This window comes from Babylonia areolata, chromosome 19, assembly GCF_041734735.1.
Source record: "Babylonia areolata isolate BAREFJ2019XMU chromosome 19, ASM4173473v1, whole genome shotgun sequence".
Taxonomy (NCBI): Eukaryota; Metazoa; Mollusca; class Gastropoda; order Neogastropoda; family Buccinidae; genus Babylonia; species Babylonia areolata.
Window position 1 is genome coordinate 25,661,215 of NC_134894.1, and position 15,398 is coordinate 25,676,612.

Below are 15,398 nucleotides of genomic sequence, written 5' to 3' on the forward strand. Positions count from 1 at the left end.
TGAAAAGCAAGGAGAAACTTCCTTTTCTTTCTTTCTTTTCGTGGGTACGTGTGTGTGTGTGTGTGTGTGTGTGTGTTGACGTTTACTTTGTTTCTTTCTGCCCATTATTTTTCTTTCTTAACTTTCTTGCTTTCCTTTCTTTCTGGGTTTTTTCCTCTTTCTTTTAACTTTCTCCTTAAGATTTTTTTTCTTTCTTTCATTTTGTTTTCTTTTTTGTCTTCTTATATCCTTTCTTTCTGTTTGTCTTCTTTTCCAACCCCCCCCCCCCCCCCCCCCCCACACACACACACACTTTTTTTTCTTTTTTAAACACTTTAAAAAGGATACAATTTTCTTGTCTGAAAGGCGTGCATGGAGCACAGAACACTCTTTGAATGGACGCATGGAAAACAATTTTTGGAATTGCTGAACTATATAATTTTGCAGAAGTGAGAAACGGGAAAGAGTGTTTGGATTTGTGGGAAAATAGTGATTTTCAATCATATTGGAATTCCGTGTTTGGCGGTAGCGGGATTGAATTTTTTATTATTATTATTGTTTTGTTTTTGTTTTTTTAAAAACAGTTTTGCTATTGCAGCGATCAAACAGCGGCCAATTCCTTGATGATGCTCCTTAATTTTGTCAGCACTGATCAACACGTGCAGTGACGGTTGTGTGAGATTTGAAACTTTGTGTCTGTCTGTCTGTGTCACGATCCCTTTCTCTGTCTGTCTGTCTGTCTGTATCTGCTTATGTAATTTTGATGTTGCTGTTGTGAATTTGACTGTCGCATTTTTTTTTCCTTCTCTCAATTATTCTTGCCCAGAGGGCCGGATGTAAACAAGTACTTTGTGCTTACTCCTTTACCCTCGTAACATAAGATTGCGTTCGTTCGTTTGTTCGTTCTCTGTCTGTCTGTCTGTCTGTCTGTCTCTCTCTCTCTCTCTCTCTCAAAGGTTATTGGACATAAAACATAAAACGGAAATCACGTGCTGAATTCATGTTTTGACGCAGACTCATGCTTTCTCTAATCCCCCCCCCCCCTCTCTCTCTCTCTCTCTCTCTCTCTCTCTCTCTCAGTCTTTGCACACAAACTAAACGTAAACGTGCTGAATCTCTCTCTCTCTCTCTCTCTCTCTGGTCTTTGCACACAAACTAAACATAAATCACGTGCTGAGCTCATGTTCTGAAGCTCTCTCTCTCTCTCTCTCTCTCTCTCTCTCTCTCTCTCTCTCTCTCTCTCTCTCTTTGTCTGTCTGTCTGTCTCTCTCCCACTGTGGTCATTACACGCACAAAATAAACGTAAATCACGTGCTCAGTTTTGAAGCTCTGTCACGTTCTCGCTACGCTCATCATCTAAAGTGCCACGTGTGTGTGTGTGTGTGTGTGTGTGTGAATATACGATAGCTGTCTTTTGGTCTGTCTACATGACAACCTCTGTCTTTCGTCCTCTCAGTGTCTGTCTGTCTGTCTGTCTGTCTGTCTCTCTCTCTCTCTCTCTCTCTCTCTCTCTCTCTCTCTCTCTCTCTCTCTCTGTACGTGAGAGGATAAAAGATCACTTATTCACCTCTCATCAGTTCGCCAGCATTTCTCCTGTTTTCTGTTTCTGACGTTAACATTTGGTTCAGGAGAATATTGTTGGCAGCATCAGTTAACTTCATGCTTGAGCGCGTGCGTAGTATGTGCATGAATGTTGCGTACTGTTCGTATATGTATGAATCACACCACAATGTGGATGTGTACATGTATGAATGTGTGTGTGTGTGTGTGTGTGTGTGTGTGTGTGTGTGTGTGTGTAGGCATTTGCATACAAACACATACATACGCACGCCCGTCTAAACTTACATTATATGGATAGATCTATAACTGAAGAACACACACACACACACACACACACACACACACACACACACACACACACACACACACACACACACACACACCCGCGCGCGCACACCCACACAGAAACACACACACACACACACACACAGTCACGCACACACAGGACACCACTGACATTTTCCGCCACATCGGTGTGCCCTTCATATCGCCCTCTGACTGTCATTGATACCAGGCTTCAATGGACGCTGCAGCCACTAGTGCTCTCCGCGCACGCACGCACGCTCACAAACATTCACACACACACACACACACACACACACACACACACACACACGTACGCACAAACCTCTTTATAAGTATGTAACACATATGATGTATGTATTCTACGTACGCACGCACCCTCCTCCTTCCCCCCCCCTCTCCGTCACACACACACACACACACACACACACACACACACACACACACAGACTCACCTGCGCGCGCGCACACACACACACACACACACACACACACACACACACACACCCTTGCCGGCACAGATATGGCACTACTACTACTACTATAACAGAACAGACAGTCGCACATAACATAACCCCCACGTATCGCTCGCCACAGCAAGAGCAGCAGCAGCAGTATAGTAGGGCCACGCGCAGCAGCAGTGAAAGACTGCTACGGCAGCAGCAGCAGCCGCAGCCGCGCTTCCCATTGCAGTGCCTAGCTCGCCTCTTCCTCCTCCTCCTGCTGCTGCTTGCTTTGTCTTGTGGGTGCCAGAGATACGAGGTGCTAGCCGTGTTAGTTCCAGAACTGCCGTGGAAGCTCCCTGAACGAGTCGCTGTGGTACAGCCTTGTAGCCCACGTTTGTCTGTTGTGGATGCCAGACTGTCTTTTTTTTCCTCCTCCCCTTCAGCTCCCCTTTTCCACGTGTTGAGGCGTGGGCTGGCTTGGGGCTAGATGAGTGTGTGACTGTGTGGTGCTGTGATTCAATTGTCGGTCGGTCGACTGGTTGGTGGGTTGGTTGGTTGGTTGGCTGGCTGGAAGGGAGCGATCTTCAGTGGCAGAGTGATTTTTTTTCTTCTTCTTGTACTTCCTGGTGCATGGTGGCTTTGAGAACAAGACAAAGGTAAGAGGATTTGAGATGAATATGTTTGGGGTTTATTCGAACATCTTGTGAAATGACTGGTCTTGATTTCTTGTTTTTGTTGTTGTTCTTGAACTTCTTCTAGTATTTTTTTTTTTTTTAAAGAAGAAATATTGTTATCATCAGTGAATACTGTTGTTTGTGTGTGATTTCATCATTGTTCAAATGTTTTAATGGTGATGCCGTTAATGAAGGCGTTGTGTTTTGTTTTGTTTTTTGTAACAACCACGTGCGTGGTTCATGATTTGGGTTGAATGGAAGTGGTCCGTTGCCACAAGAGAGAGAAAAAATGATTTGAGAGATAGAGCGAGGGTAGAGTGATTCTTTTCATTCATCACGAATAAAAGGCAGTTACATTAATAATGTTCCTGGGTTTTTAGGTGGGTTGAAGGAAATATGAGGGGGAAGAAGAAAAACACATATGATGCTTTTTCAAATCAAAGACAGTGCTATGATAACCATGGAAAGATTATGATGTGTTTTAATTAAAAACCAGCAGGCTGGTCCCACATACAAGTTATGGCGCACTAAGACCAGCACACGCGACTTCAGTTCTCTCTCTCCACCCCTTCACCCCCCCCCCCCCCCCCACTCTCTCTCTCGAGTCTCTCACATACACACACGCGCGCGCGCACACACACACACACACACACATACAGATACACTTACACACAGCCACATACACGCACGCACGCACGCACGCACACACACACACACACACGCGCGCGCGCGCGCGTACCCCCCCCCCCCACCCCCCCTCACACACACACACACACAACCTCTTACTGACTTTACCATGAACGCATCTGACTGTATTCACCATGTGTACTGTTCCATCTTGAAGACATGCACTTGCGAAGTTCATGCTTCTCAGTAATCTCAGTTCTGAGGTATGGAATGTTTCTGTGTACAAAACAAACATTGTGTTTTACCTCCACAGCACGCGCCAGCTTTATATATATATACACAATGCATCTTTGTCAAGATAGTAACAATCTTAATTAGAACTGACGTTATCTCTTTCACTGTGCCAGCGCCAACACTGAGAGCTAATCTCATGGTCTGGGTGTACAGTGTGCGTTCTGTTTTGTTACAAGAAAAGTGGCTTTTGTTTTTTTCGTGCAGGGCTCGTAGATTAAGATAAGCTAGCGGCGGCGCGCTATTCCAGTGACGAGTGTTTATTTCTGGCATCAGCCCGCCTACATCCGTCCTTCCCACGTCTCTTCCCCCCCCCCCCCCTCCGCTCCCCTCCTTCCCCCCCCCCCCCCGCCCCCCCCCTCCTCCTCCCAGTGTTTGGAAGTTTCAGATGGGATTGGAGATGGGTCGGGTTGTAATGTATCACTTTCTTGTCACGACAAATCTCTTCCGTCAGTCTGAAATGCTGGCTTCGCTCTGTGCCTACAGGAAGACAGCAGCAGAGCGCATCCCTCGGTGTTGGTGCTTGCTGGATCTGCTTTGGTGGCCTTTTCTCTTTTCTTTTTATTATATTTCTTTTTAATTCCAACATAGAAGTTGCATTTTGCTTCTCTCTCAGTCCGCACTTTAAAAAAAAAATGGTGTGTGTGTGTGTGTGTGTTTTGCTGCCGTGGGTTCTGTAACTTGGTTAGATTCAATTTTTTAGTCAAATTTCACCCCTGAAGTTATATTTGATAACACCCTTGAATGGGTGTTATAAATGTTGGACATTAATAAACGCGCGCGCGCGGACACACACACACACACACACACACACACACACACACACACACACACACACACACACACACACACACACAAAGAGAGAGAGAGAGAAATTCAAGCCTGAGATAGCCTTCCCTTCTTACTGGAATGTGCTGCCGAGGTTACTTAATTGGAAATTTGAACTTAAGCCGTTCACTGCGCGTGGAAGGCGATTTAATGCCTGTCTGAATGCTCTGCAATCGGATCCAGTTGCTTTGGATGCCACTTAATTGGTGTGACAAATCCAATCATTAAAACAGCATCGGTTATCTCTTCATTCTGGCGCACATTCATTGTTGCTGGTTCGAGCATCTCTCTCTCTCTCTCTCTCTCTCTCTGGTGCTAAGATAATGGAACGTACATTTTCCCCCCTTTGTATGATAATTGGTAGACATTGTGGATATGATGTCTGAATCGTTTCAGCATTGTGTGAAATATGCATGTGTGTGTGTGTGTGTTTGTTTCAATGTTGTTGTTGTTGCTATTATTGCTGTTATTCATGGCGTTTGGTTAACAGCAGAAACGCCTGCGCGACTGAGTTACGACATTGGGCTCACGAGCCGATGGTTTATGTGGGGAAATCGACACAATGTTTGGCGGCAGTCGACTGCGAAGGCCATCGTCACTCCAGCTTGTGCTTGCAGAGATAATGCGAATGATGGTCAGTCGTGTCCGACTATGACTATTAGAACAGCAGAGGAGGCAACTGCTGTCCTGACTATCTGACTTAAAATTTAATTATAGTTGAGTGTCTTGCCCAAGTTACATCCCCACGCTCTATGCCAAAGTTTTAGGACAGTTGGCGTTGGGATGGTTCCCAAAGGCCAGCTAGCCCCATAGGCTGCAGCAGAAAGAGCCAGTGCAATCTCGCCTCATAGTCCTTCACAAAAGACCAAGCTGTAAATGACTTCCCACCAATAATAATGATAACAGCAGTTGTAATGATAATACATGTCACAGTCATTCCGAGAGCGAGTCGCGAGTTTCCACACAGCCTCTCAGGCATTTCCTCAGAATGGCCTATGTGTGTGTAGACATGAGATGCGTTCACTTGCTGTTTGAGAAGCCTTTCACTCACTGTTTTTGAGAGAGTTCTGCAGGATTTGATTTTTTTTTTTTTTTTTTTTTTTGTAACATTCTTTTTTTTTTTCCCCTCCGTTTTTGTTCTGCTGGCAATGCGAGAAGTGTTTCATTTGCCACGTGAGAAGCGTTTTATTTGCGATTCGAGAAGCGTTTTATTTGCGCAGATTAGGTTCTCTCACCTTGCAAGTCCTCAGGGAGAGAGAAGGGGAGGGGAGGAGGAAGCGATGGCGTTGCGTGAGATGGGGGGTTATTTTTAGCTTGGGTATCAACTTGGCCGCGCCGGTTTGTGTGTGTGTGTGTGTGTGTGTGTTCGTTTTTTTCCTCCCCGCGCTGCAAAAGTGATGTCGATAACTTGGACTGTCCCTGGAGATATCGTGAGCTTGGAAGTGGTGGTCGTTGGTGGGTGGGTGTGAAAAGTTGTGTGTGTGTGTGTGTGTGTGTGTGAATGTCTCTGTTCTAGATTCTTGCAGCTGGGGTTTGCTTTTGCCTTGGTCCAACACTCAGCGTTCAAGCGATTTCTTTCTTTTTGCCAATTTTTTTTTTTTTAAATTAAAATATTTGTTTATTTATTTATTGGGAGGTGGGGTGCATAGGTGGGACAATGGGCTGGGATTTTTTGTTTTAGTCTATCACTTGTTTTTGGTTGCTATTTTTTTATGTCATTATCTCTCTGTCTCTATCTGTTTATCTCTCATTATCTCTCATTTTATCCCTCTCACCCCGCCTCACACTTCCTCCCTCCCTCCCCCCCCCCCTCTCTCTCTCCCTCTCTCTCTCTCTGCGTGGATGTGTGTGTGTCCATCTGCCTGGCTGTCTGCGCCCTATTGTCCACGTTCCCTGCGCGCGCGCGCGCGCGCGCGTGTGTGTGTGTGTGTGTGGTCGTCTCTGTTGATACTACCTTGTCACATTTAGCAACCTTAGCAATCAAATCCTGTATGTTTCGGGTCTCGCCCCTCACCCCCGTCGCCCTCTCCTCTTCTGTCTCTCTCTATCTCTCTGTCCCCGTCGCTCCCCCCCCCTCTCTCATCTCTCTTCCTCTCTATCTCTCTGCCCCGTCGCTCTCTCCACCCCCCTCGCTCTTTCTATCTGTCTGCCCCCGTCGCTCCCTCCCCCCTTCTCTCTCTTTCTATCTCTTTGCCCCGTCGCTCCCTCCCCCTCTCTCTCCTCTTTACTTCTCTCTGCCCCCGTCGCTCCCTCCCCCCCCTTCTCTCTCTTTCTATCTCTTTGCCCCCGTCGCTCCCCCCTTCTCTCTCTTTCTATCTCTCTGCCCCGTCGCTCCCCCCCCCCCTCTCTCTCTTCTATTCTTGCCCCCGTCGCTCCCTCCCCCCTTCTCTCTCTTTCTATCTCTCTGCCCCCGTCGCTCCCTCCCCCCTCTTCTATTCTCTCTCTATCTGCCCCCCCCCCCCCTCTCTCTACCCCTCTCTCTCTCTCTGCCCCCGTCGCTCCGCTACCCCCCCCCCCCCTCTCTCTCTGTCTCTCTCTCTCTGTGCCCCCGTCGCTTCCCCCCTTCTCTCTCTCTATCTCTATGTCCCCGTCGCTCCCCTCCCCCCTCTCTCTCTCTCTTTCTGCCCCCGTCGCTCCTTCTGCCCCCCCTCCTTCTCCCCCCTCTCTCTCTGTCTCACTCGCTTTCTGTGCCCCCGTCGCTCCCCTCCCCCCTCTCTATCTATATATCTCTCTATCTCTCTCTCTGCCCCCGTCGCTCCTTTCTCCCTCTCCCTCCCTCTTTCTGTCTCTGTCTGTCTCTCTTTATCTCTCTGCCCCCGTCGCTCCCCTCTCCCTGTCTCTCCCTCTCTCTCTGTCTCTCTCTCTCTATGTCTATCTCCCTGCTCCTGTCGCTCTTCTTCCCTCCTCCCCCTCTTTCTCCATCTCTCTGCCCCCGTCGACCCCTACCCCTCCCGTCTCTCCTTCTCTATCTTTTTTCTCTCTTTAACAGGGAGGCAGTGTCAGTTTTATAGATTACCAGTGCTCTCATTTGCCCCTTCTGTTTGCTCGGGGGAAAGCGTTATCTTTTTATTCCATTGGTTTGGGTTTGTTTTTTTGTTTTTGTTTTTGTTTTTTGGGAGGTAGGGGGTGGGGTGGGGGTGGCGGAGGGGAGAGATTTGCGCACACCCAACCACATTGCAAGCGCGTGTCTGAGCCGCACAAGATACATGAGCGCAGCGCGCAGTGTTCGTAATGTTCAGTTTGTGTGAGGTAATGTGGTGGTGGAGATGGTGAGCGCACAGCTTTCCTTCCTAATTATTCTCTGAAATATATGAATTTGTCTTTTAAGTTTTACACATTAACACTCTTAACTGAGTGACACGTTGATTAATATCTCCACCTGGTTGTTATGTTCGCTGTTTTACATTACAGTATTTTGTTGGCCACGTTTCTTGTTACCTGGGTGAGAATGTTAACATGCTATTGCACATTTTGTGTTTAGCGCTTTACGAAATTCTTTTGCTTAATTTGTAAGAAAAGAAAAAAAAAAGTAAAACGACCCCCCTTTAATGGGGGATGGCAAGCTAGTACTAGATGCGAGCATCGCTGACATTTCTTTTGCTATTTCCAGCTAAGTGCGGCGCTGTGTTTGTTGCAGAAGCGAAAAGCCTGTGAGGAACTGCGCTGAGCGTCGGTAACGCAACCACACCCTGTGCTGTGCTGTGCTGTGCTGCTGGGATGGTGTACATAGAGAGTGTGCGACACTCGAGAGCCAATAACTTTTGACTCGGGTGGCACTCTTGGAGTTCTAAATGTGTCTAGGACGACAAAATTCTTGTCAGCGTCGCTAAAGATCTTACCTGACCTCTATCTGTCACATAAGGGTTTCTTTCTGCTTGTTGCCTACCGTTTATCAATACAAATGCCTACCAGACGTTGGCACTGTTCTCAGTGACCTTGTTTTGAAGACTCCACTTTTTTGTGTGTCGTTGTTGTTGGTGGTTGTTGTTAGTTTAGCGGCGCGGTTTGCTGTCACCAGCAGTGTGTGTGCGCGGAAAGCTCGTGCCCCCCGTGGATTGGTATCCCCATGTCTGAGAACAGTGATTCAGGGAGTGATGACGTGAGGTCCAGCTTCATCAACGGTGGTAGCGACCAGGATGATATCTGCCGTGACTTTCTGAGGAACGTGTGCCGACGAGGGAAGCGCTGCAAGTACCGACACCCGGCCGGCGCCGAGGACAGCAACGACAACTTTGACATGGGGTCCAGCTCCAAGCCGGAGCCCACCTTCTGCCACGACTTCCAGAACATGGGCTGCCACCGCCCCACGTGCAAGTTCCTGCACTGTACCCGGGAGGAGGAGGAACACTACCACCAGACGGGGCAGCTGCCGCCCAGGATGCAGCCCCACTTCGGCCCAGGAGGGGGCAGCAACGCCAACAACTCGGACATCCCGCTGTGCCGGGACTACATGAAGGGGGACTGCAAGCGCGGCGCCAAGTGCAAGTACCGCCACATCAACAACGACTACCCGGAGTGCGACCCGCTGCCCCGTTGCAGCGACATGGGCGGGGGCCCCCCTGGAAGGCTGGAGCCGCTCCCCAGGCACGACCTGAGGCCCGACATGCGACCCCCGCCGCCGCACTCTGGCGGGGACATGAGGAACAACCACCACGGCTTCAACAACTTCGAGGACAACTACGACAAGTACGAGCGCTACGAGTACATTCACGGCGGGCCCAACCACCACGGGCCCCCTCCCCCCTCCGACGGCGGCCACTCCTCCATGAAGCGACGTCGTCTGGACATGGAAGGGTTCGGGGGTAACGGGAACTACGACAGCCGCTACGGCTCCAGCCCCGCCTCCTCCTCCTCGCGCCCCGTCAGCTACCAGTACCAGGTGCTGGAGGAGGAGAACACGGCACTGCGCCGGAGGGTGGAGGAGCTGAAGAAGCAGGTGGCGGACCTGACGGCCACTAACGAGGTGCTCCTGGAGCAGAATGCCCGCCTGCGGGTGGCCAAGTCCAGCACGGTGAGCGCCGTGCAGATGCCGGTGACGCAGACGCTGGCCCCGGCCGGCACCCTCAACCTGGCCACCATGGCCCCGGCCACGGCCATGCAGGCCACAGCGCTGGGAACGGCGCACCTCAGCACCAACCTGACGCAGCAGATCGCGCTCAACAGCGACATGGCCACCCAGCACGCCGCCTTGCAGTCGGCCGCGCAGCGCATGGCGCGCGAGATCCAGCACCAGCAGGTGGCCGCCGCGGCGGCAGCCACCGCCGCCCCGCCCCGCCCGCAGGGGGGTCAGCCCCCGCCGGCGCTGGGGGCGGCCCCCCCACCGGCCATGAACCCCACGGTGACCATGAACCCGCCGCTGGCCTCGCTGTCCATGCCGCAGAACAACCTGGTGGCGGTGTCGCTGCCCTCACTGGTGACCCCCGCCCCCTTGCAGCAGGTGCCCGGGGGCAGCATGGCCCAGAACCTGGGCCCGCCCAGCAACCCCCTCGTCTCCTACCCCATCATGTCGCAGGACATGCGCTGCGCGGTGGCTCCCAGCAGCTTGGCGCACTGAGAAAAAACAAACACGAAGTGGGGGGGAATGCGCATTGTGGTCGCTTTGCTTTGGCGAACGTGAGTAAGGTGTTGGTTTTAAGGGTGATTGTTTATTGTTAACTAAGTACTGTATCCTGTCAATTTGTTGCGATACAACTTCTTACTCTCCATTATTTTCTTGTCTTTGTTTTAACGGTGTAAGTGGCGATAAAACTTACATTTGCATAAAATTTCTTGTCTGTGGGTAACGATATAGTCCGCAAGGCCGAGGGGATTACCGTGTAACCCCCCAGGAATGAAGTACACTACTCTCCGTCACTAGTCTTAAAATGTTCTCCGGTGTCTGCTGAACTCATGTTTGCATGTTCCCAAGAAAAAAATTGGGACGTACTCAGAGTTACTGTCCTGTGATTTCATTTTTTTTTGGGGGGGGGGGGGGGGGGGGGGGGGGGGGGGGGGGGGGGGGAGTTTACAGGTATTGCGTAGATGCGTGCATGTCTTTACGTCCAAGAAATGTCATGCCTCTTTTCCTCCTCCATCCCAAATTCATGTAAAAAAAATTGTTTTCAAAAGGAAAGAAAGTTGTGTGTGTGTCTGCGCGCGCATATACATGTTTTATCCACATCATTTTAACCATTCTTGCAACAATAAAAAACAAAACAAAACAAACAAAAAAAAAGAAGAAGAAGAATAGAGCGGCGCTGTACTGTGGTGACGCGCTTTCCCCGGGGAGAGCAGCCCATGTTTCACTCAGAGAAGTCCTGCTGTGACAGAAAAGCAATACAAGACAGGACAATGCTATTCATGCCGAAGAAATTTATCGTAGTGTTCCGATCCTCTAACCAGTCTAAGTCGGTTAGGCGCGAGTTTATTACTGTTAATTATCGGTGTTAAGATGGGCCATATTTCGTACACGTCACGGGGGAAATCCCCAACTATTGTTTGGCGTCATCATTTCTGTACTTCTGGCGCCAGGGAGTGTGGCACTCTAAATTGACTAGCGGTGAAAGGTCTAAAGTTCACATGAAAAGGTCACGCTTGAAAGATGAAGCTGATGCCTTTTGCATGGCTGCCAACCTTTACTGATTTTGTTGTTATAGTCTTGGGTGATATTGACTCCCATGTTTTTTTTATCCCTGGAAGAGGGGGGAGATAAAACGCCTTTAACGCTCTTCGTTCTGTACAAATATCTCATTGGAGGTGGGGGGGGGGGGGGGGAGGGGGGGGGGGGGGGGGAAGAGATAATATCGGCAGGCATAAGCTTAAAGACGTAGACATGTACTGTGCTTTCTCCAGTGTGAATTTGCCTACTGTTTCATTGTTTGGTGGTTCAGTTTTCTGTATAAAGACAAAAAGTCGGGAGTGGGGGGAGAGGGTTAGCTTCAACAGCTGTATATCACCCATACTGGAATGGCTGCAAATCCAGTGAGCATCGCATTTTCATCAATCAATCAATCAATAATATAACAAGAGAGGCAAGGCCTTCAAGACTCACTTGTGATACACTTAAAAAAAAAAAAATAAAAAAAAATCTAATCATTAAAATGTGTTCTGTATTTCTTATTATAAAGCTTCGCGTTAAAAAAAAAAAAAGAAAAGAAAAGAAAGAAAAAAAAGTCCTAACCAGATTCGAATTATGTCCCCTAGCATTAATTACAGAGTAATTTCCCTTTTTTACTACCTGCCCCAAAACGTTTGCAAAATAAATAAAACGTCCATGCTTAGCAAAAGAAGTTCCTGTTTGAACAAAAAATGATAATATTGACTGCTCTTGTTGTTGGGTCAGAATATCAGATCAAAGTGCCAAGTTTAGAGAATATATATTTTTTTTTTTTAAATAACAGTAAATGCAGTTTGCATATAATTAGGCTTCATTTTTTTATTTTTTTGTGCCCATCCCAGAGGTGCAATATTGTTTTAAACAAGATGACTGGAAAGAACTGAATTTTTCCTATTTTTATGCCTAATTTGGTGTCAACTGACAAAGTATTTGCAGAGAAAATGTCAATGTTAAAGTTTACCACGGACACTCAGACACACACACACACACACACACACAGAGAGACAACCGAACACCGGGTTAAAACATAGACTCACTTTGTTTACACAAGTGAGTCAAAAATAATTCAGAATGAATGAATGGATAGAGATAAACAGATAAAGAAAATGAATTGGCCATCTTACGACAGTAGAGACAATGGAAGGAATATATCTTTCCTCCTCAATCTAATACTTAAACTCGCCAATTTTTTCCCCACGAAGACACTAGAGAAGAGCAGAGCTGTAGACATTGGCGTATACTTCTGTCATCACGAACATGGTGTTTGCTTGGTTTATTGACTCACTTGTGTAAACAAAGTGAGTCTATGTTTTAACCCAGTGTTCGGTTGTCTGTGTGTGTGTGTGTGCGTCCGTGTGTCTGTGTGTCCGTGGTAAACTTTAACATTGACGTTTTCTCTGCAAATACTTTGTCAGTTGACACCAAATTTGGCATAAAAATAGGAAAAATTCAGTTCTTTCCAGTCATCTTATTTTAAACAATATTGCACCTCTGGGATGGGCACAAAAAAAGAAGAAGAAAAAAAAGAAGCCTAATTATATGCAAACTGCATTTACTGTTATATTTATATTTTTTGTATTCTCTAATCTTGGCACTTTGACCTCTTATTCTGACACAACAACAAGAGGAGTCATTATTATCATTTTTTGTTCAAACAGGAACTTCTTTTACTAAGCATGGAATTTTTTTATTATTTTGCAAACGTTTTGGTGCAGATAGTAAAAAAGGGAAATTACTCTGTAATTAATGCTAGGGGACGTAATTTATCACAAGTGAGTCTTGAAGGCCTTGCCTCTCTTGTTTATTTGTTTTTTTGTCTTGTTTTAGCAGATAGTTATTTTAAGGGTGACTTAGTTCCATCTTCTGTATGATAAGGCGTCTCTTCTGCCCTGAAATTTTCTGGGGCTTGCATGACTTCCTCTCTTTCGAACAGCCATCATTGATTCCAAGTATCTGTTTCCGTTTCTCTTGGGGGAAACACACACACACACACACACACACACACACACACACACACACACACACACACACACACACACACACACACACACACACACACACACAGAGAGAGAGAGAGAGAGAGAGAGCGAGACTGCTATCAGTATCAGTGATATTCTTGATCTTCAATATATCATCCTTTCGTTCAGAACAAGAACGAAGCTGCGAGCTGTTTTTCCTTAATTTAATTCAGAATCTTCTGTCCAATCTAAACTGTATTGCATCATGATTTCAACTGTTATTTGCTTGTGGGTGTACGTTCGAGCACGTGTGTGTGTCAAACCACATGCTCGATCGCTTGTGAAAACGATTATGTTGCAGTTTCATTCCACGCGTTGTTGGGGGGGAAAGTGGTGGTGGGGATGGGGGGAACCACATACTAACGGCTTTATCATCCAAAGTTATCAAGTATAAAGGTATAGTACCAGAAGATGTATTGCACACATTTATTTCGTTCAGCAAGGGGACACAAGGGACAAAGGAAAGGATGAAAATGGTGACAAAATTTCATCGCGGAGGAACTTGCGGATGTCACTAGTGTGTGTTGTAAGGTTCCCTCGGGCGAGCCACGGCCCCCCACGCACCCCTACCCCCCACCCCCACCCACAGCACCTTTCCTCTCTTGGAACTATTGACCTCGGCACATAATAAAGAAAAATGTGATTTCGTAACCTGCAGAACGACGTAACTTAATCTTCACCACTTTGGGCACATTTCATAACCTAGCTAAGGCGTGGACTTAGTAGGGAGGGGGTTGCGGGGGGCTGTGATGGAGGGTTGGGGGGCGGGGGGGGGGGGAGAGAATAGCTTCAGTAGCTGTCTTTCTCGTTCTCAAGTTCTTTCTTCCCAGCATGCATTTCCCCCATTTACTAACCAGCCTTCACACACAGCGACCCACACATGTATCCACGATGTACTTTTATTGTACCTCTGCCCGTGCACATGCGTGCACATACATATACACATGAGCACACACTGACACACGTACACACACACGCGCGCACGCTATCATGCACGCACTCACACACACACACACACACACACACACACTTTCTCACACACACACGCACACGCACACACAACTACACGCAAGCACGCACGCACCTATTTGCCTGTGAGTGTGCCTCGTGTCTAAAAGCCTTTATATGGTTACATGACAAAACAGTTTTCCTCTATTTCACTCCATTGATATGCACTCATGTTTGTTGTGGAGGGTGGTAGTCTAGGCGGTACCGTAATTTTCCTTGACAGCCCACAGCTAGTGACTTAGATTTTGTTTGTTTTTGTTTGTTTGTTTGTTTACTTATTCGTTCAGTCATTTATTTGACATGTGTTTCAGATGGACCCTATCATTCTCAAGAAGAAATCCTCCGGCAAACCTCATCCCATGGATAATTCGCTCTTCAAACGCTGTGCCTCGGAGCACCGTCCACGTCAGACTGTAGTAAAGACAGAGTGGACGGTGGCCCCGACTCCGGATTATCATCGCCCTCCTTGAAGAACTAAACATCGTCGCCCTCGTCACCCCCATATATTTGCATATTTGATTGATTGACCTTGGCCTCAGCAGTGCGGGCCGACAAAGAAAGCTTGCGTTCCTGTGGTCGCAAGAAGCTCAGAACCTCCACTTCCACCCATTCTCTCCCCCTTCATTCGTTAACCCCACAACCACTCCCACACCACCACTCCCTTTTCCTTCTTTCTTTTTTCTCATATGACATGAAGAAGAAGAGAGGTAGAGAAAAAATATATTTAAGTAAATAAAAGGAAAACAGTTTTTGCTTGCTTTGTGACTTTGCTGTACCCTAAGCGACAAGTTGAGCTCTTTATTATTTTTTTTCCTGCTGGCTATTTGCCAGCAAGTGGGTTGGTGGATGTTCACGTGTATTTCCAAGTAAGGGGGTGTGTGTCATGACGAAAAAAGACCTAACCTCAGCAGTCGATTGCTGTCAACTCCTGCTCTTGCCCAGCAACTCGTAACATAAGTCATCCCCACCCCCCATGGAAGGCAGCAGAATGATGCGATGATGTCTGGGGGTGGTTTACTTATATATTGATTGAGGTGGATTTTGGTTTGATTTATTTTGTTTGTTGGTT

General features: G+C 47.6%; 1 protein-coding gene across 2 annotated transcripts in view; it reads left to right on the forward strand.

Moving 5' to 3' along the window:
• Nucleotides 1-14,779, forward strand: part of LOC143293562 (zinc finger CCCH domain-containing protein 10-like) — a 62,151-nt gene extending 47,372 nt beyond the window's left edge. Inside the window, exons 1-3 of one of the 2 annotated variants that reach the window (XM_076604535.1) lie at nt 2,763-2,944; nt 8,346-10,321; nt 14,641-14,779. In XM_076604535.1, coding sequence (XP_076460650.1) covers nt 8,775-10,262 — 1,488 coding nt within the window. In that variant the 5' untranslated portion in view covers nt 2,763-2,944; nt 8,346-8,774 and the 3' untranslated portion in view covers nt 10,263-10,321; nt 14,641-14,779. Of the gene's footprint in view, nt 1-2,762; nt 2,945-8,345; nt 10,322-14,640 lie in introns of those variants that run through there. The other variant, XM_076604534.1, reaches the window with a different exon arrangement.
• The last annotated feature ends 619 nt before the right edge of the window (nt 14,780-15,398 follow it).